Source organism: Nicotiana attenuata, chromosome 4 (genome assembly GCF_001879085.1).
Source record: "Nicotiana attenuata strain UT chromosome 4, NIATTr2, whole genome shotgun sequence".
Classification (NCBI taxonomy): Eukaryota; Viridiplantae; Streptophyta; class Magnoliopsida; order Solanales; family Solanaceae; genus Nicotiana; species Nicotiana attenuata.
Genome location: NC_031992.1, coordinates 6,978,906 through 7,000,085, shown reverse-complemented (window position 1 = coordinate 7,000,085; position 21,180 = coordinate 6,978,906). Strand labels below are relative to the sequence as shown.

The window sequence follows — 21,180 nt, the reverse complement described above, 5'->3', positions numbered from 1 at the left end:
GGAGACTTCCCATTAATTATAGAAAAAAAGGAAAGATATATATTTATATATATTAGTAAAAACAATTAAAAGAAGTGGTATAACAAAGCCTTGAACTATGGAAGTAGTGCTTTTCATAGGATAACAAAATTTCAACCTTTATCATCAGTGACTTTCACTACCACTTGTTTCTTTTACATTTTTTATACTTTAAAAGCACATATACAAATGATAAGTTGGTAATTATATTATACTATATTATATATCTTAGATATAAAAAAGTTTAGGTGAAAGCGAAGGGAGGTGATAGTGATGAGAAAGAGAGAAGGCGACCCATTCTCTTCTTCTGTCTTTGTTTCTTATTTGATTGAGAAATAATACTTAGTTTCCATTAAAGGAGATTCCTATATCCAACAACAAAGAACAAACCCTTACAAGATTTGCACATAGAAAAAATATCTTGAATTTTACTGAAGGCTGAAGTCCAGTAATCCAATTCTACTATCTTTTATAGGTATTTATTCTACTTCAATTTATCTATTATCAACCAAATCAACTGGGTGTGAAGAAAGATTATTTCACATACCTTCAACTCCTCATATATGTTATTTGTTGAACGGTTTATGCTTGTTTTTTGGTTCATTTTCCTTCTAATTTTGACCTTTTTTTGTACTGATAAATCTTACAATATTCTATCTTTTTTTTTTTTAACTTGAGCAGCTTCAAGACAAGAAATGGTCTGGTCTCAACTCTCAAACAAGCTCATCTATTGATATATAGATGAGATAAAACCATATGAACGGACTCAAATAATTCTTTTAATACATAAGCAGAAGTTACAAGCTTAGTATACCTTCGTTGAGAACTTAATTCGTCAAAAGGAAAATTCGATGTCCCAAAGTTTTCAACAAGGATTTTACAATTTCTCAAGTGTATATGAGAGATCTGCGACGAAGCATGAGGACATGTTAAGAATACAAGGCTTTGAGCCACTTCCGCCACCGCCACAGCAAGTAGAAGAGCCGCCAGGTGCGGTTTATGACGGCGGAGGTATGTTGACTGAGATTATCAGTTACCCGTCTGCGTGGCGGAAAGCCGCCACGGAAATCTTGGATGATCAGATCCAATCAAGTAATTATCGACCTTGGCCACAAAAGGAGCAGCAGCAGCAGCAGCTTCCACCATCAATAAACGAAGTTGAGGTAATTAACCGGTAATCATTAATTAGCTATGACTATGTACTCATCAAATACTGACCTTGACTGTCACTGGCGTACTTCAACTCTTTTTATACAGTAGAAGGGTTTTTTCTTCTCTTTTATGGCTAATTGAAACACCAACAATTTTCATGCAGCTGCCACTCATGAATTCTCATATTAAAGCGTCATCTCCACCTCGCTCATCGTCTTCACTTCACATGTTACTTCCCAACTCAGCAGACACTAACAGTCTTCTTCATCATCAAGGATTTCACTTGCTTAATTCCGCAGCTGTGGAACCTCCATCTCAGTTCACATGGGTTCCAGGTAAATAATTATATCTTCAACACGCCTCTCACATGATTCAGAATTCTTTTTAATAAAGGGTGATGGTGAAACTCGAACTCAGACTTCTGCTAGCTCTGATACCGTAATTATGTCTTCAACAGGAAGTAGTAGTGGAGAAGACAATTCCACAAGAATTGGGAGGGTAGTAGATGGTCAAGGTCTATCTTTGTCACTTTCAAGGAATTTTGAAGCAGCTGCAAAACTGGAGGATTTGAGGATTGGAAATGGAGGAATTTACTTGAACAACAATCAAGGATTATTCGGAGCGATTAATAACAACAACAACCACCATCAACTGTTACATTCAGGAGTAGTAACTACTCCTCACAGTAATCATCAAGTTCATGTTGGATATGCAACAGCATCTCCTAGAATGACAAATGTTCTCAGAAATTCAAGATATGTAAAAGCTGCTCAAGAATTACTCGAAGAATTTTGCTGTGTTGGGAGGGGAAATTTCAAGAACCAAAGGGTAAAAAAATATGAAGATGAAAACCCTAATTCCAATGCCGAAAGCGAAGATCGTGGTTCCTCAAAAGACCATCCTCCATTGTCGGCTGCTGAAAGATCTGAATATCAAAGGAGAAAAATCAAGCTGTTATCTATGCTAGATGAGGCATGTAACTTCTTTATAATTTATCCCTTTCTTTTTTTCTTGTTAGTAAAACGTCAAAAACTAGCTTGTTAAAGGGTCCATTTTCAAAAATAGACAAAAGCTGATTACCTAATGACATTAGTCATTAGCAACTAATAATGACATTAGATTAATATAGGATTTGTACTACACCTTACCTCTAATTACGTTTTAATTATTATTGTTGCACTTTTTACGTGTCACTTAACACGATTTACCATAAGGGAAGGGTACATGTCGAGCAACGAACGACATGCCCCCATTATAGGTTGTAGTTTAATTAGTATTTAGGAAGCTATTAGGAAAAATCGTTAATATAATTTTTGTTATTAAAAGAAGCTAATGATTTATCAACTGCTACGTTTGGGACCATTTCTTGATTCTTTCTTCCAGATTGAGGTCTTTTTATATATATAATCGTGAATTATTGAGGCCAACAGTGTTTAATTTTGCTACAATGATGGTTTCCTATTATGCTTAACCTTTGTTAAAGTGTCATTTTAGGAAATAGTACAGTGCTAAAATCTTGAAAAATCTGTTTAAATAATCCACTATCCGACAACAAGCCACACAATATCAATTGCTCCCCACGTTCATTAAATTCCCTGTAGTACTAAGAAGATGTCAGTAAATTAATTTTATAACAAAATGTGAAGCCGCGGCTTTGATCTTTTGCTGGAAAAGTCCAACACAAGGATGCTTCGTGCTACGCATATTCCATCATTTAGGCTTTTTTTCAGATCTATGCACAATTGCACACCATGTGTTTGATATAATTAAAAAAAAAATTGGGGGTACTAATATTATTCTTAACAGGTAGATGCAAGATACACGCGTTACTGTGAGCAAATGCAGGCAATGGTGAACTCATTTGATTCAATGATCGGATATGGTGCAGCAGCGCCGTACACGGCGTTAGCACAGAAGGCGATGTCGCGGCATTTTAGGTGTATAAAAGATGCCATTGTAGCTCAGCTGAGGCAGACATGTAAGTATCTTGGGGAGAAAGATGTGACAGGAAGTGGTGGGTTGACGAAAGGAGAGACGCCGAGGTTGAAGATGCTAGACCAAAAGTTGAGGCAGCAAAAGGCACTTCACCAAATGGGAGTGTTGGATTCTGATGCTTGGAGGCCGCAAAGAGGGTTGCCTGAACGATCTGTTAATGTTTTAAGGGCATGGCTTTTTGAGCATTTTCTTCACCCGTACGTTCTCCACTCTCGCTCTCTCTATCTTTCTTTCTCCTTTTCTTTCTGCTTTCTATTTGGTGCCTGCTGCAGACAGTATACTCTGCTACGTATCACATGCACACTGCGTAAAGGTTCACAAAAAATTGCATATTTAGTATTCTGAACCTCGAGTAAGGGGAGTCTTGGAGCAATAGTCAAGTTATCCCCGTGTGACCTATTGGTCAACGGTTCAAGTGTTAGAATCAGTCACTATGCTTGTATAAGAATAGGCTGCCTATAGAGGCGGATCCATGTAATTTTTTTTAATTTTAATGAATATCTACATACAAATTCTTACTGTGTCGAAAGCTATGAGTTCAATTGAACCCGTCGGTAGAACACTACATCCGCCTCTGGCTGCCTACCTCACACCATTTTGGGGTGCGACCCTTCCCTAGATACTGCGTGAACGCGGAATTCTTTGTGCACCGGGATGCCCTTATTATTCTGAACCTTTACACTGTCAAGTCTCTTAAAAGATAATAAATATATACTCACCATAGTAATTGGGATTAGTAAATCGGAAAATGAAGTAGCTAACTTCCTACAAGAAGTTAAAAACACTTGTAATATAAAAAAAAAAGTTACATTGTTACCGTATATAAGTTAAATCTTTCGTCACACATGACACATCTCTAGGCCTTTTATGTGCATATATATTCCCATTTCTTCCTTCATTTTGGGTTGTTGAGGAAAAATCAGAAAGTCTCCGGCCCCTCAATTACCAAATGCGTATCTTTTATTTTGTCAGGAGAGAAAGGGAAGATTTCATATGACTTTGCCTATGCCTCAAATTTATGCATACTCATAGCACACTTTTTGTCAAGCACTTGTACAAGTAATTAGTACTAATATTCACAGTCCTCTATTTTAGAACTACTCCATACAATAAGAAAAGAGATCCAATTGTCCTTAATTTTCAACACTTATTCTTTTAGGTAATTTATTAAAGAGTTTTATGAGGTGGTTCCATATTTTCTTAATATAGTTTAGTCAAAATATGCCTGCTAAAAGAGTTTCTCTGTCCAACAATAAAGTTTTCTTTCTTTGATTCAATTATTATTAATCTTTGAAAAGTTTTCTTTCTTTGATTCAATTATTATTGTTCTTTCTTATGCACATTATTGTAGCACAAATGACGAATCCAAAAGGAAGAATAACAAAAAAACATCTTCAAAGGAAGAAAAAAATAGCAAATGGCAAGTAGAAAATGATCAGTTACATTACAAACAATGCTCTTTAGAGATCATTTCATGGAGAAACATGTCTTTTAGATAGTACATCTCTAAAGTGATTTCATATCATTTAGGTATAAAATGAGTTAAAAATTATTAATTTTACTCATTTCGGTATAAAATTTCAATCATATATATAAAAAAATTCTTTATCACTTCTATAACTATGTGCTAATATTCATGATTAAATGAGATCACATCATCTAAATATTTAAGTAGCTTGAGAGAGTACATTTTTAATAATTGAATATATTATATCTGAACACGCCTCTCAAGTATATATCTAATTATTTTTCATGGATAACATTTGAAAATATTTTAAACTTTTTAGTAACAGTAATATTTGAATCTAGAACCTCTTGCCAGCTCTGATATATCTATAACAATAATCTACATCATACAATATATCATTTAATTAAGAAGAAAACATATGCAAATTGGATGTCATTTGAGATCGATGTTGCTCGTACTCTCTAGAATATTGCCGCACATATATTCAGTGGTGGAGCCAAAATTTTCACAAAGGGGTGTCAAAGTATAAAAAAAAAATAGATACACTGAAAAGTTAAGGGAAGTCAACATATAGTAAATATTCATAAAACAAAAAAAAATTATCTAGCAATATAGTGTAACTTTTCAGCGAAAGGGTGTCGATCTACACCCCTTGGTTGAATGTGATTCTATCACCGCCTATATTGAATCCTTCAAAAATATTATATTTGGAGAGTTCGAGCACATAAATTTAGACATGGTTGGTGGGTGAATCGGTGAATATAGAATTTTTAGGAAGAGATGCATTGGAATCTTATATATGGAATAGTGCAGACAGAGCATAAGATATGATCATTTGCCATGCAAGAATTGTATTGAGGATTGTTGTCGGATTATGAAATGGGAAGAAAGTGATGTCATTATAAGCCTTTGCTTTTTACACCTTTGTGTATTCAGGTATCCAAGTGAAGCAGACAAGCATTTGTTGTCTAGGCAGACTGGTTTATCCAAAAATCAGGTACTCATTACATCTTTTTCTCGATCTATTACTACTATATATCAGATGCTGTCGTCATATCTCTTGAAAAGGATAACTCATCTTTGTTGTTGTAGTCATTTATCTGCGGTACCTTTTCCCTTGGCGCATGTCCTCGATCCGTTATCTTTATTTTTTTTTTTTACTTATAAGGAATACTATAATATTTTTCACTTTAAGGGCCGTTTGGTATGAGCTAAATGTAGATATAGTGCCGGTATAAAAATTTAATATCACCTTAATACTTTGTTTGGTTAGCAAATCTGGTATAAGTTATAGCGAGACTAAAATTAGTACCGGGATAACTTATACCTTCAGTGGCAGAGGCAGGATCTCCACGAAGGGGGTTCAAAAAATTTCTTTTGTAGCTAGTGGGAATTGAACCCATGACCTTATGTAGATTTTGAACACCCTTGACCACTAAACCACACTTTTGGATTGTGTTAAGGGTGTTCAAAACTTAATATATAGAGGTAAAACACAGATTTTGCCTTACATATACAGTGTAATTTTTCGACGAAGGGTGTTCGGGTGAACACCCTTGCGCCCCCCTAGATCCGCCCCTGTATACCTTGTAGGGGGTGGGGTAATTAGTGCCGGGATAACTTATACCTTCTTCTTAGAAATTATGCAGTTGTCATTTTAATACAACATACCAAACAATGAATAAAAAACAATACCAGGATAACTAATTTCAACATAATTAATTCCAGCATAACTTATCCCAGTATAAACCGTATTGTAACCAAACGACCCCTAAGTTATTAATTTCACTTAGTTTGAATAGTTACTTCAAGTTGTCTTATAAGATATCTGATAGTGTAAATTGTTTTTACACTTTAAGTTAGAGGCGAATGTAGTTAATTAGTTATATATATGAGTTCATCTGATATCAAAACTTTCGACATAGTATATGTATATATATATATACCTATTAAAATTCTAACAAATATTAGATCTGAACTCATAACATTATTATTATAAGAAATTTTTATATAAAGTTGAACTCATTAAATTTAAATCCTGAATCCTCTTCTACTTTAAATTAAACCCTTTCTTAAACCCAGTGTTTTCTTCCTTCGTGATTTTTAATCCTTGGGGCTGGTAAAGGTAGATGATAGAAAAAAGTAAAAGAAATGAATTTGGTGAGGTTGCACCTTATATGCGTAAAGTAGAAGATACATTTTTCTATTTAAGTAGTACTACTACTATTTTGACCTTTTTAAACCAGTTTTTCAGTGCATTCTTCCTGCTACTATTTTAAGAAGATTTTGTAGGGGAGTAGGATGACAGACCGTAGGATACCTTTGATCAGAGATGATCAAAGCTCTTCTTTTTTTTTGTTTTTGTTTTTTTATTGAGCCTATGAATATTCATTTTGCTTTCTAATTAGTTTGATAACTACTTATTTGTCTTCCTTTATAAAGAAAAACTTATTTGCGAGTGCCTTAATCCATCAAGATAGGAATGTAAATAAAATTAATGTTGGAAAACAAAAACGTAACTATAGTGGGTAAAGTTACATATGTTACTTTAATGTGCTTAAATTTTAATAATTTACTGTTATGGTGGGTAAGTTTCAGTAGCTCTACGTGTACGTGAAATTAACTTGGTATATAGGCTTTCGTGTTACGTTGTATTTTACAGCAGCAGGCCTTTGCAACTTTTCCACGTCTAGTTCTGGCAGTAGTAACTAGTTTTAACATTTGTCTGAATAATAAGATAACTAACTATTCAATAATGTTTTACTGACTTCTTTACCAACAATATAGCTATAAACAACGAATATAAATTACATCAAAAGCCTAGTCCTTATAAAACATTATTGAATAGGTAGTTAGGACGTGCATGTTTGATGTGACAATAAATATTTGTTTATGAAAAATAATTCGGGTAGGAATAATATATTATACTTTCTAACTTAGTCCAAAACTATGGTTGAGTGTGAACGCATAATGTGATCATACGATAGCAGCAACCTCTGGAAAATTCAATACCACCAGATTTAAGATTGTGTATATTATTAGTAATACTATTTACATATGTCATCATCTGGAGTAATATCTGAGATACCTGTAAAATTATAGCAACATTAAGGCTCAGTGCTTGAGTACTTTGTGGTTTTCTAAAGGTACTTCATCTTATGTCACATTCGGGACAAGAAAGGTATTTTTTAAAATTCATACAAATAGAGGTTCTCAAGTGTTTGGTTCAATAGTTATATACTCCCTCCGGTCACCAATTTGCTTTTGGCACGTCCATTAAGAAAATACTAAATTTTATACAAAAATACCTAGTATGACTAAACTACCCTTAATTAAATATTTAATGTGAGGAGTAAGAAAACTTTATAGGGATATGTACATAAGGGTAATTTTGTAAAAACAAATTGAATTCTTTCTTGATTATATAAATGGACACTAATTTTGGACCAAAATAAAAAAATAAATTGATCACTTATTGTGGACCGGAGGCAATAGTTAACTTCTTGTGTTATTAAAAGATTTACTTCAAATAAAACATCAAAGCTTTGAGTGTCAATCCAACATCTATAGATCACCTTAAGTACTTCAAAATGAATTTTACTGCCTTCCAATGCTCCTAATTAACACTCTAACTCAAATGTACCTTTTTTTTTTGGTTTCAAAAGATAATATTACTACTATTTATGCTTCATATTACACAATAGAATTTTCCTGGTTGATTTTGTATCCGTTTATGTCTTGACATCTTGTACATAATATTCAAAAACAAAAGGGGGAGGGAAATTTAAAAACAACAAAACATCCTCCGCGGGCTCTCCATTTGAACTCAATACATTATACTATACGAAATGACATTTTCACACTCTAATTTAGCAATTTTAAGAGATATATTCAACATTAATACTCACAATTACATTTTAATTACTATAGACATATAAAAAATATCAGATTATTAATTATCAGTAACTTAGTGAGGGTCTTCTCCCCACACATATATCCTTCTTATAGTTGATCTACCACATATTAAGGCAAATTTTTTGGAGATGATCATATTAGCAGCCACAAGTGGATTATTCATGAGCAGACTTAGCCGTGGAAAAAAAGAAAAGGACTCCCTTAATTTGTTAATGACATTCTTCATTGACGGTTATTCTAGGCCTTCTTATGCGAGAGGACACTTTAATCTTGTTTTAGAAGCGGAATGCTTGCCGTTCTTGTATTCTTAACTTCCTAATATAGAGGGATGAGGATAATATCCTGCATTTAAACTTATCTAGTGAGTCTTATAATTAAGCCGCGTGTTTAAATTAGGACTATTCTTTAAGGTAAACTTGTACTCCCTCCATTCCGGTTTAAGTGAATCTATTTCCTTTTTGGTCCGTTTTAAAAGAATCACCCATTTTCAAATTTGAAAATAATTTAGCTTAAACTTCTAATTCTACCCTTAACGATATGCTTTTATAACAACACAAATACTCTGGACCCCTTTCTAACATGTTTAGGGCCACAAATTCCAAAAATAAACTCCGTGTACAGTCAAACATGTTCACATAAATTGGAACGGATGGAGTAATATATAATATATTCTGTGGTAACTTTTATAGAGCGGTGATTAGATTGGCCATGTTGTATGGGGTAAAGTGTTGGCCAGTTAAGAACACTCATATCCAAAAGATGAAGGAAACAGAGATGAGGATGTTGAGGTGGATGTGCGGGCACACTAGGATAGATAAGATTAGGAATGAGGATATTTGGGAGAAGGTGGGCGTGACCCATGTGGATGACAAAATGCGAAAAGCGAGACTCAGATGGTTTGGGCACGTACGGAGGAGAAGCCCTGATGCTCCCGTGAGTAGGTATGAGCGGTTGGTTTTGGCGGGTACGAGAAGAGGTAAAGGGCGGCCTAATAAGTATCGGGGAGAGGTGATCAGGCAGGACATGACAAAGCTGCAGATTTCCAAGGACATGACCCTTGATAGGAAGGTGTGAGGGTCGAGCATTAGGGTTGTAGGCTAGGAGGTAGTCGAGCTTTTTTCTACGTCGTACCGGGGGTGAGGCTAGTTTGATAGGGATGATCTTAGACGGACACTGGTTATTGTTATTGCATGTCATCTATTTTATGATTTTAATGATGTTGCTACTAGATTTATGGTTTCTATTGACGGTACGATATATGTCTCTTCTCATTTTCTTTCCGCCTTCCTGGGTCTAGGATCTATCAGAAATAGTCTTTCTGCCCCATCGGGTAGGGGTAAGGTCTGTCTGCTAACTACCCTCCCCAAACACCAATTGTGGAATTTTAATGGATCATTGTTATTGTCGTGGTTGCATCATACATGAATTCTTGGTGGTGCCCCTCCCTCGTTAGAGGTGGAGCTAATATTTTAATTTTATGGATTTGAGATTTTAGGACGACGCGACTTTAAGTGCTAATAAATGGATTCAAAACGTAATATTGGTATATCTTTAATGAATTTCTTAATATAATAAATATAATATTTAAGTAAAAGCTATTGGGTTTGGTCGAACTCGTAGCCGAGCTTCTAGCCCCGCCCCTGTCCCTAGTAGCTTAGTCTGTCAAAGAGCTTCTTCTCTGCACCTTCTTTTAACTAATACACTGATCACCCCATGTTGTTCCCTATAGCTACGATAGGTGGTGCTCCTAGTAGCTGCATCAGTGACCTACTTATAGTAGATTTATAATTCTATTCACAATTAATGGTAAGATATTTGTCTATTTAAAGCAATAAAATACAAAGTTTAATAAGTTTTATAAAGAAAACACTTCAGGTCATATTAAATGCACCATTATCAAAGGACTTAACTGGTGTTAATTGAAGCTCTGTGTAATTAAAGCGTAAGGATGTGATGATTTTTGGCTGCTAACTACTGTAGCTAGTACAGTAATTCTATTTGAGAATGGAAAGGTAAAAGGCAGCTATTTGACAAATAGATGCAACATTTCCTCTGATTTACTGCAAGTATCTGGCAGAGCGATAGATCCAACACTTTTGTCTGATTTACAGTACCCTTCATTTAGCATAGGACATTCGCACTTGATTTTTAAATATAGTCTGTCACTCTTGCATTAATTTGGTCTCATGTAATTAATGTGTCCTCAACAAATTGAGTGCAGTAGTTAGCATTTATGACTTCATCCACTCTATTAATTAGATCCCCTCAACTCAGTGATAAAAGTTACTCCCTCCGATCCATTTTAATTACTTTTTTTATTATGGTTCACAATATTTGATTTTTTCAGTTATTAGGAAGATTTTTTGTTTTCCATAAGTTGCTTTTGGGGTAAAGAACTTATAAGTATTTGTTATATTTTCAATTGTTAATTAATGCTAAAAAGTGAATTATTAATATGGTCATTGTAATTGTTATATACATTCACAGTTTTTACACTGTCGATGTAATTAACATGTTACTATATCATTGTATCAATTATAAATTTTATGGACTTATCATTGAATTCTTAACGTAAAAATTTATACTGTCAATGCATAGAACTCAAACTCTAATTGTTACGATTTTCAGGTATCAAATTGGTTTATAAATGCAAGGGTTCGGTTGTGGAAACCTATGGTGGAAGAGATGTACCAACAAGAAACAAAAGAAGAGGAAACGGATCAAGATCAAGAAGAGGAGGAGGAGCAAGAAAAACAACTGTCTGCACAAACTTCAATGCACGACAAGATTAGCAACATGGCTACATCGGCGACAACAACACCAACAATGCCATTATCAGTAAGATCCGAATTTAATGATAATGAAAGAGACCTTTCAAAGAACATCATAAATTATAGGCAGTACGCCTTGGGAAACCAACTAGTGATGCTCCAAGATGATACCGCCACCGCATCCTCCGCCACACACGACGTTTCAACCACCGTCAACCGCTACTTCACGGCGGCAGACGCGGCTGATTTGGTTGCTAATTCAAATGCCACATTTGGGTCTCAGCCGGCTGGGGATGTGTCACTTACATTGGGACTACGGCACTCGGAAAATGTACCAAGGAAGACAACTCAGTTCCATTTAAGAGACTTTGGAGCATATTAATCAACAATTTTAATGATATAGAAATAAGAAATGTAATGTATGCAATTATATGTATAAGGGTGGATTACTCGGATATCAATTGTATAAATGGGGAATTGTAATCGTATAATATTTTGGTGAATTCGATACGTAGGTTATTATGTCAAAAAGGACATGCGGATAATTTATGGAAATGTAGTGAGTTGAGTGCTATAGTTGACTAGTTGTTATACACAAATATATCTATGTGCTTATACTTACTACTGTAGTTTTTTTTTTTTTTTTAGCTTTTGAAATACTTATTTGTGAATCTAGGTGAACATGAACTCCGATCAGTAATATTGTTGAGTACTGCCATTTAACGGCGGAGCCAAGAATTTCACTAAGGGGTATTAAAATATAAAAAAGTAAACACATGAAGTTAAGGGGGTCCAACACATGTTAAATTTACATCTAAAATAAAGTTTTCACCCAACTACACAGTATAATTTTCCGACAAAGAAGTGTCAATTGACACCCCTTAACCTAAGGTGGCTCCGCCACTGCTGCCATTAGCCAAATTATTCAACAGAATCACAAAAAAATACCTATGAAGATAGCTACGCTTTGTCCTTATTGTTGGGCTCATGCCCATGTTGTCCAGCCAAAGGCCCAATGGCCTAATCCTATTCTCTTTTGGTTTCCATTCCTATTCGGAATTGGATTCGGTGTTTATTCCTATTTTGATGGGTTTTGGCGTTAAGAGAAAGCACCACTCATGATCTATAACTAGGACAACCTTGGAGAATTATTCTATGCTCATTGATACAAGTCTTTGAAAGACTTAAGCACATAAGAGTGGTTTAGAGAGAGCTTTGATAAGAGAGAAGAGAGAAGAAAAGTATTTGTTTTCCTGCAGATTTTTATTCCGACCAGCCAACTTCAAATCACGTTTTCTGATTCGTTAACCGTTGGATCGAACTGAAATTTTGATTGAGGCATGGTCTTGGCTTTGATCGGTGAAGATCGAATTTGGAGGCTCGTAGCATCTGATTTCGAGCCTCGTACAGCAGCTTCATTTTTGTGGATTATACTCTTTCTTCAATTGATTAGTTGTTGCTCTTGTTGCTCCGCGTTTGACCCTTGTTGTGTAGCCAATTTGGAGAACTTTTGTAACCCTCTTATTGTTATAGTGGAGCTTTTTGGATCTTTATGATCCCGTGGTTTTTACCTTCGATTTGAAAGGTTTTCCACGTTAAAATTTGGTGTTCTTTATCTTTTTTATTTTTGGGTTTGCCTCTTCCTCAAAATAATAGTGGTATCAAAGCCTTGGTTATTTATCCGGGTTGTTACGGAATGGAGGAGAATATGAGCAAGATGGTATGTTTAAATGAGAGAAATTATAATGTTTGGAGAAGCAAGATGAAAGACTTGTTGTTCGTGAAGAAGATGCATCTACCCATTTTTTTAGCTCATAAAACTGAGAGTATATCCGATGAAGATTGGGATTTCGAGCACCAACAAGTATGTGGATATATATGGCAATGGGTTGAAGATAATGTTCGCAACCATATTGTGAACGAGATACATGCGAGATCATTGTAGGAAAAATTAGAGACTCTTTATGCTTCAAAAACCGGGAACAACAAATTGTTTCTGCTAAAGCAATTGATGACCTTTAAATACAAGGAATGCATCCCTATCCTTGATCACATAAATGATTTTCAGGGCGTCCTTGATCAGCTATCTGGAATGGGGGTTAATTTTGATGATGACATACAAGGACTTTGGCTTCTTAATACTCTGCCAGACTCTTCGGAAACTCTTCGTGTTTCTTTGACAAATTCAGCTCCTGGAGGTAAGGTGATCATGGAATATGCCAAGAGTGGTGTGTTGAACGAGGAAGTAAGGAGAAAATCTCAGGGTTCGTCCTCACAAGCATATATCTTTGTTACCGAAGACCGGGGGAGAGATAGAACAAGAGGCTCAAGGAATAGAGGTAAAAGTAGAAGTAAGTAAAGGTCCAAATACTATTATATTACATGCAACCACTGTGGCAAGAAAGGACACATCAAAAGGTTTTGCCGCAAGTTGAATCAAGACACTAGAGAAGGAAAGAAAGTTGAAAATAACGAGAACAATGTTGCTGCTATTGTTCGAGATGACCTTCTTTTTGCTTATGATGAAAACGTCATCAATTGGTATCCCATGAGAGTAGCTGGATAGTAGATTCTGGAGCTACCTCACATGTCACACCAAGAAAAGATTTTTTCTCATCTTATACTGCTGTTGATTCTGGAGTGTTAATGATGGGCAATGCCAGTGAAGTTAAGGTGTTTGGTGTTAGCACAGTTTGTTTGAAAACTAATAATGGTTCAACGTTAGTTCTTCAAGATGTCAAGCATGCTCCAGACTTTCCTTTCAATTTGATCTCCGCAGGAAGATTAGACGATGAAGGTTACCATAATGGCCTCTTTAATGGCCAATGGAAGCTCACTAAGGGCTCGTTAGTAGTGGCTCGCGGAGTCAAGTCTGGTTATTTATATGTGACACAGGGCTCTATTCTTAATGACTCAATAAATATGGTGGAAGGTGATACTTTATCAGAATTGTGGCAGAGAAGATTAAGTCATATGAGCGATAAGGGGATTACGTGTTTGGCTAAGAAAAGTTTGCTTTCTGGATTGAAACAAGCAAAGCTAAAAAGGTGTATCTATTGTTTAGTTGGCAAACAGAAAGGGTTTTCCTTTCATAGTCATCCTCCCTCAAGAAAGCCCGATTTATTGGAGCTAGTACACTCTGATTTGTGTGGTCCTTTTAAAGTAAAGTCAAAAGGTGGTGCACTTTACTTTGTGACCTTCATTGATGATCATTCTCGTAAGCTCTGGGTGTATCCTTTGAAATCGAAAGATCAAGCACTTGGCGTGTTTAAGGAATTTCAGGCCTTAGCTGAGAGACAGACGGGGAAGAAATTAAAATGTATTCGCACTGACAATGGTGGTGAATATTGTGGCCCCTTTGATAACTATTGCAAGGAACAAGGAATTCGTCATCAAAAAACTCCACCCAAGACGCCTCAATTGAACGGTTTGGCAGAGAGGATGAATAGAACTCTAGTTGATGGAGTTAGATGCTTACTTTCAGAGGCTAAACTTCCAAATACATTTTGGGCGGAAGCACTTAACACTGTTGCCTATGTTATCAATTTGTCTCCTGTTGTTGCTTTAGATGGTGATGTCCCAGACAGAGTTTGGTTTGCCAAAGATGTTTCTTATGATCACCTGAGAGTTTTTGGGTGTAAAGCTTGTGTGCATATTCCTAAAGATGAGAGATCGAAACTGGATGCCAAAACTAAGCAGTGCATCTTTATCGGTTATGGTCAAGATGAGTTTGGGTATCTTTATTATGATCCAGTTGACAATAAACTTATTAGAAGTCGTGATGCAATATTCTTTGAAGACCAAACTATTGAAGATATTGACAAAGCTGAGAAGATAGATTCTCAGAGTAATGAGAGCTTAGTTGATATTGATCCAATTTCAATTGCTAAGGCACCTATTGCACATGAAGGAACCCAAGACAATGATGGAGATAGTGATCAAGATCAAAATGATCGTCATGGTGTAGATGTTATGGATGCTCCAGTTGATGAAGTTGTGGTTGATCAGGAACCAATTCCTGCACAGGTAACTACTACGAATGCTCCTGAAACCTCTCTTAGAAGATCTACAAGGGAGAAGCAAAAATCCATGCGCTATCCTCCTGATGAGTATGTACTTTTGACTGACATGGGAGAACCTGAGAATTATGATGAAGCCATGCAAGATAATCACAAAGATCATTGGATCAAAACGATGGAAGATGAGATGAAGTCGCTCCATGAGAATGGCACATATGAGTTAGTGAAATTGTCGAAAGGTAAGAGAGCTTTATCTAACAAATGGATATTCAGAATAAAGCAAGATAACCATACCTCTGCGCCTAGATACAAGGCGAGGTCAATTGTTAAAGGTTTTGTCCAGAAGAAGGGAGTTGACTTTGATGAAATTTTCTCCCTTGTTGTGAAGATGTCTTCTATTCGTGTGGTTCCGGGGTTAGCCGCAAGTCTAGATTTAGAGGTTGAGAAGAAGGATGTCAAGACTGCTTTTCTTCATGGTGATTTAGATGAGGAGATTTATATGGAGCAACCTGAGGGATTTGTAACTAAGGGAAAAGAAAATTATGTCTGCAAATTGAAAAAGAGCCTGTATGGATTGAAACAAGCTCCAAGGCAATGGTATTTGAAGTTTGAATCTGTCATTGAAGAACAAGGGTACAAGAAAACTTCTTCAGACCACTGTGTATTCTTCCAGAAGTTCTTTGATGATGCTTTTATTATTTTATTGCTTTATGTGGATGACATGCTTATTGTTGGCAAGAATAAATCCAGAATCGCAGTCCTTAAGAAGCAGTTGAGCAAATCGTTTGCGATAAAGGACTTGGGGCCAGCAAAGAAAATCTTGGGCATTCAAATCCACCAACATAGAGACAGAAAGGAGTTATTTCTGTCCCAAAAGCAATACATTGAGAAGGTACTAAAGAGGTTCAATATGACAGATGCAAAAGTGGTTAGTACACCTCTTGCTAAACACTTCAAATTGAGTATTAGTCAGAGTCCATCTACTGATGAAGAGAAAAAAGAGATGTCTCGTATTCCTTACTCTTCTGCCATTGGTAGCTTGATGTATGCTATGGTTTGCACTAGACCAGATATTGCACATGCCGTTGGTACTATTAGTAGATTCCTTTCCAATCCTGGAAAAGAACATTGGGATGCAGTAAAATGGATATTAAGGTATTTGAAAGTGATGATAGGCTACAGTTACGTATTTTAGTCGATTATGACACTCAAATTTACTGCACTTTGATTGAGTTTGAGCTTTAATCGCTAGTGTCTTGCACTAACTGTGTGTTTTATGCCTTGTAGGAGTGATTCCGAGCTATATAGATGTTATGGAATGAATTCAAGTGATTTGGAGCTTTGAAGTCTGAGTAAAAGCTCAAGGAATTAAGCCGGAACCATGTTTGGGGGTCAACGGATGATAGTTAGAGCGAACGAAGAATCGAGTAGGCATATTGCGCACTGTCTAGTAAAATGGATATAACTTTTTTCTCAAAACTCCATTTGGTCTCCTCAATATATGGTTGGAAAGCTAACTCAAAGGTCTACAACTTTCATGTTTTACGTTTTTCCAAATTCCAAACGGAACGGGGAGAAACGCGCAAGGTTTGAGCCAAAACGAACGAAACCGGGAAAAAGGGCCAGTTGGGCGCCACAGGCAGTGCCTGGCGCCACCTGTGGCGCCGAAAATAGTGTGCACAAATAATGGGGCATCGTGGAGGGCGCCGGGCTGGGCGCTGGTGACGTGAAATGTGTCCTATTTCGCCTAGGACAAGGTTATTTCGTCCCTAGACCTACCCAACACGTATAAAAGCAAGACTAAACCTATTTTTGAAGGGGGGAGACGCCACTTTGGAGTAACAACACACACGGGATCGTGAGGAAGCGGAGAATTCGCAGTTTTCTTCATCTTTTTCTAGTATTTTCAATTATTCAAAACTTATGCAATTGTTTGATTACATCATGAGTGGCTAACACACCCATTGTTCTGGGGTTGTGATTTAGCCATGAATATTGTTGTGTGATATTAACTTGACCTTGATTATAATTCACCAATATATGGTTGTTTCTTCAATTCTGTGTTTAATTGCTTAAGTGTCTGGCCAGCAGTTAGGTTCTATTTACTATCTATGCTATGCTTGGGAAAGCCATGTTTAGATTAGAGAAGAATTGAAGAGAGCATGATCTTAACCCTTAGGGGGAGCGGATTTGTGGTTAGGATAGGAATATACCTAGTCACCGTGCTTAATTAAATATTGTAATCTTAATGCGTTCTTAATAGATTGATTTCATAGGAATATAGGCGTTAATCTATTGAGAATAGGTGAGTAGTACTTCGGGAGAAGGCTATGAGAGCATTTATCGATTAATTAGCAACCATGAGTGAATTATATGAAAGGGAGAGTTAATTAGAACACAATACGATTGGTGAATCGATCACAACCCTGGAATACTTGTCTCTACTGAATACACAACAATCAACTCGTTACTTGATAATTTAGTTATTATTTAGAATCGTAGTATAGTATAATCATATTATTGGACTTTGCTTTTAGCTAGATTGAATAACAATTTTTGTGATTTAGTGAGTAGTTTACACAAGTCTCTGTGGGTTCGACACTCAACTTATCATTATATTACTTGTCGACCACGTATACTTGCGTGTGTGTTTGGGAGAAACAAGTTTTTGGCGCCGTTGCCGGGGACTTGAATATTAACTATTCTCTAGTTTTTGCTTTAATTGTTTATTTCGTCTAGTCTAACGTTACTTGATTGTTGCTCTAATCTCACAAACTTTGATTGAATGCGTAGGGTCAGAAGCCAGGACAGACTCAACGGCTTTGACCCCGAACCTGAGAAAACATTTCACATGAGGTTGAGGGAAGCAAGGGATATAAATAATATTCAAGCACTCATTCAATTTCCTGTGAACATGGCAGAGGAGCAACATATGGCTGTTCAGGAGGTAGCAATGCCCAGTATTTCTAATGTTACCTCCAGCATAGTGAAGCCCAGGATCACTGGGCACTTTGAGCTGAAACAGAGCATGATCCAGTTACTTCATGCAAACGGGCAATTTATGGGTCTTCCACACGAGGATCCACAGCAGCATATTTTGAACTTCTTGTAGATTAGTGATACTTATATCACTAACGGGGTCACTCCAGACTATGTGAGGCTCACACTTTTTCCATTCTCTCTATTGGGCGAGGCTAAGCGATGGCTAAAGGCAGAACCAGCTAATTCATTACATCATGGAATGATTTGGCAAGAAAATTTCTGGCAAGGTTCTTCCCTTCAGGAAAAACTACAAAGATCAGAAGTGAGATAGTTGCTTTCAAACAGAAAGCAGGAGAATCTTTATACTCAGCTTGGGAAAGGTTCAAGGGGCTGCTCAGAGACTGTCCTTATCACAATCAGACGAATGAAGTGTTAGTTCACACTTTCATAGAAGGGCTCCATCCCCAAACAAAAATTGTAGTAGATGCTGCAGCTGGAGGTCAAGTATTGGAGAAAAGCTTTGATGAAATTCATGCATTATTGAACAAATTCTCCAAAAGCAATCCGGATTGGCAAGGAGAGATGGGTAGGAATATGGTGCAAAAATCACCAGGGGTTCTCGAATTAGATGTTGTCTTAGCATTGTCAGCACAGGTCTCTACGCTGACCAACCAAGTCAATCAGATGACAATGATCATTAACAAGCAACAAGCCCAGCCAGTGCAACAAGTTCAAATATTTTGTGAAGTATGTGGAGAGGGTCACATGAGCAATCTATGCCCAGCAAATCCAAAGTTTGTATATTTTGTGGGTAATGCAAATCGAGGACAAACAAATCAGTATGGGGACACTTACAACCCCAACTGGAGGAATCACCCAAACTTCTCCTGGGTGGAAATCAAGGCAATCAGAATCAATACCGGCCTCAAGCACCTCAACAACAATCCAGACCACCTCAGGATGAACAACAAGCTAGCCTTGAGGAGATGATGAAGAAATTGATGGCCGACCAACAAGCCTTCAATAAGAAATTAATAGCAGATCAACAAACCTTCAATCGGAAAATAATAGCTGATCAGCAGGCTCAAGCCACAGCACTGAGAAATTTGGAGCACCACGTGGGCCAACTTACCAGAGCCCAAAATACCAGACCGGCAGGGGCTCTTCCTAGTGATACCGAGCCCAATCCTAAAGCTCAAGTCAATGCGGTTACCTTGAGAAATGGAAGAGCACTAGAACAAGTTCCAAAGAAAAAGAAGAATACAGCTCATCCTGAAGGAGAATTAGTTCTCAAGCCAGTTGAGGGGAATGAGAAAGATGATAAAGGGCCCGAGCCAGTAATTGAGACTAGGCCACCACCTCCGTCTCCACAAAGACTGCAGAAGCAAAAAGATGATGCTAAGTACAAGAAATTCCTAGATATTTTGAGCCAAGTGAGTGTGAATTTGCGTTTGGTGGAAATTTTGCAGGAAGTGCCTAAGTATGCAAGGTATCTCAGAGATATTGTGGCAAACAAATGAAGACATGCAGAGTTCGATACAGTTGCACTTACTGAAGAGTGCAGTGCCAGAGTTCAGAGTAAACTTCCTCCTAAGTTGAAGGATCCTGGGAGTTTCACAATTCCTTTGTCTCTTGGAAATCAAGAAGTTGGTAGAGCCCTATGTGATTTAGGGGCTAGTATAAATTTGATGCCATACTCTTTGTTCAAGCAACTTGGATTGGGGGCGCTCAGACCTACTACAATCACTTTACAATTAGCAGATAGGTCACTAGTCATGCCAGAAGGAATTATTGAGGATGTGTTAGTTCGAGTGGGAAAGTTTATTCTTCCTGCTGATTTTATTAATCTTGATTACGAGGCAGATGAGGAAGTGCCCATTATTTTGGGGCGACCATTCTTGGCTACTGGTGGAGCAATTATTGATGTGAGGGCAGGGAAGTTAAAAATGAGAGTTGACGATGAGGAGGTCACTTTTAATGCGTACAAGGCACTTAAGCTCCCTAAGCATTATGAGGACTTGTGCATGATTACTGTGGTAGAATCGAAGGGGATAGAGCAGAGTCCTTATGTGAAGTGTAGTGATCCAGATGGGACAACTGAGTTAGAGGAGGTAGTGTTTCCAGCTGAGCGTGTTAAGATGATTGAGAAAAGAGCCAGAGATGAAAGAGGAGACCTTCCGAGAGCGTGCAAAAAGGCTAGAATTTATGGGAGAAAGAAGAAGAGAAAGCGCTCGGCTTGAGCAGAGTAGCAGAGTCGTGCCACGACTATAAATAAGGCGCTTGTTGGGAGGCAACCCAACATGTATATCTTTTAGCTATTGATTAATTTTTTTTTTAGTGTCAAGTTTTGTGTTGTTTTTGTTTTGCAGAGTAGGGGAAGTCTGAGTACCCAAAGTTGAAGCTGGGGAGCATGAGTGAGCTTAAGTGTGGGGTCGTCCCGACCCTTAATATTGAGGATCATGTCCGAGCTAGGCCCGAGAGGGTCTCAGGGAGTATTTCTCACCCTTGTTTTAATATTTCTCTATGATCATGCATCGAGGACTATGCATAATATAAGTGTGGGGTGGAAAAACGTACTTCTGAAGTGTAATTGTATAAAACTATTTTTTTAGTTATTCTTTTAGAACTCGTAGTAGACACAGTCTAGGTTTAAAAATAAAAAATAAAAAAATAAAAAAAAAGAAAATTGAAAAAAAAAATGTGATAAAGTTCAGACTTTTCCCGACGATGGATCTTTTGGACAATTTTCTTGAGGGATAAAAGTCCGATTTAAAAACACCAAAAAGATTTTTGTNTGAAGTGTAATTGTATAAAACTATTTTTTTAGTTTTTCTTTTAGAACTCGTAGTAGACATAGTCT

The 21,180-nt window shown here is 36.8% G+C and overlaps 1 protein-coding gene across 1 annotated transcript; it reads left to right on the top strand.

The window, feature by feature from the left end:
• On the top strand, positions 274 to 11,940 carry LOC109224908 (BEL1-like homeodomain protein 4). Its single transcript, XM_019389475.1, has 7 exons — positions 274 to 493; positions 700 to 1,181; positions 1,334 to 1,505; positions 1,628 to 2,142; positions 2,977 to 3,362; positions 5,570 to 5,630; positions 11,177 to 11,940. The coding sequence occupies exons 2-7, from the start codon at positions 870 to 872 to the stop codon at positions 11,699 to 11,701; spliced, it is 1,971 nt and encodes a 656-aa protein (XP_019245020.1). The 5' UTR covers positions 274 to 493; positions 700 to 869; the 3' UTR covers positions 11,702 to 11,940.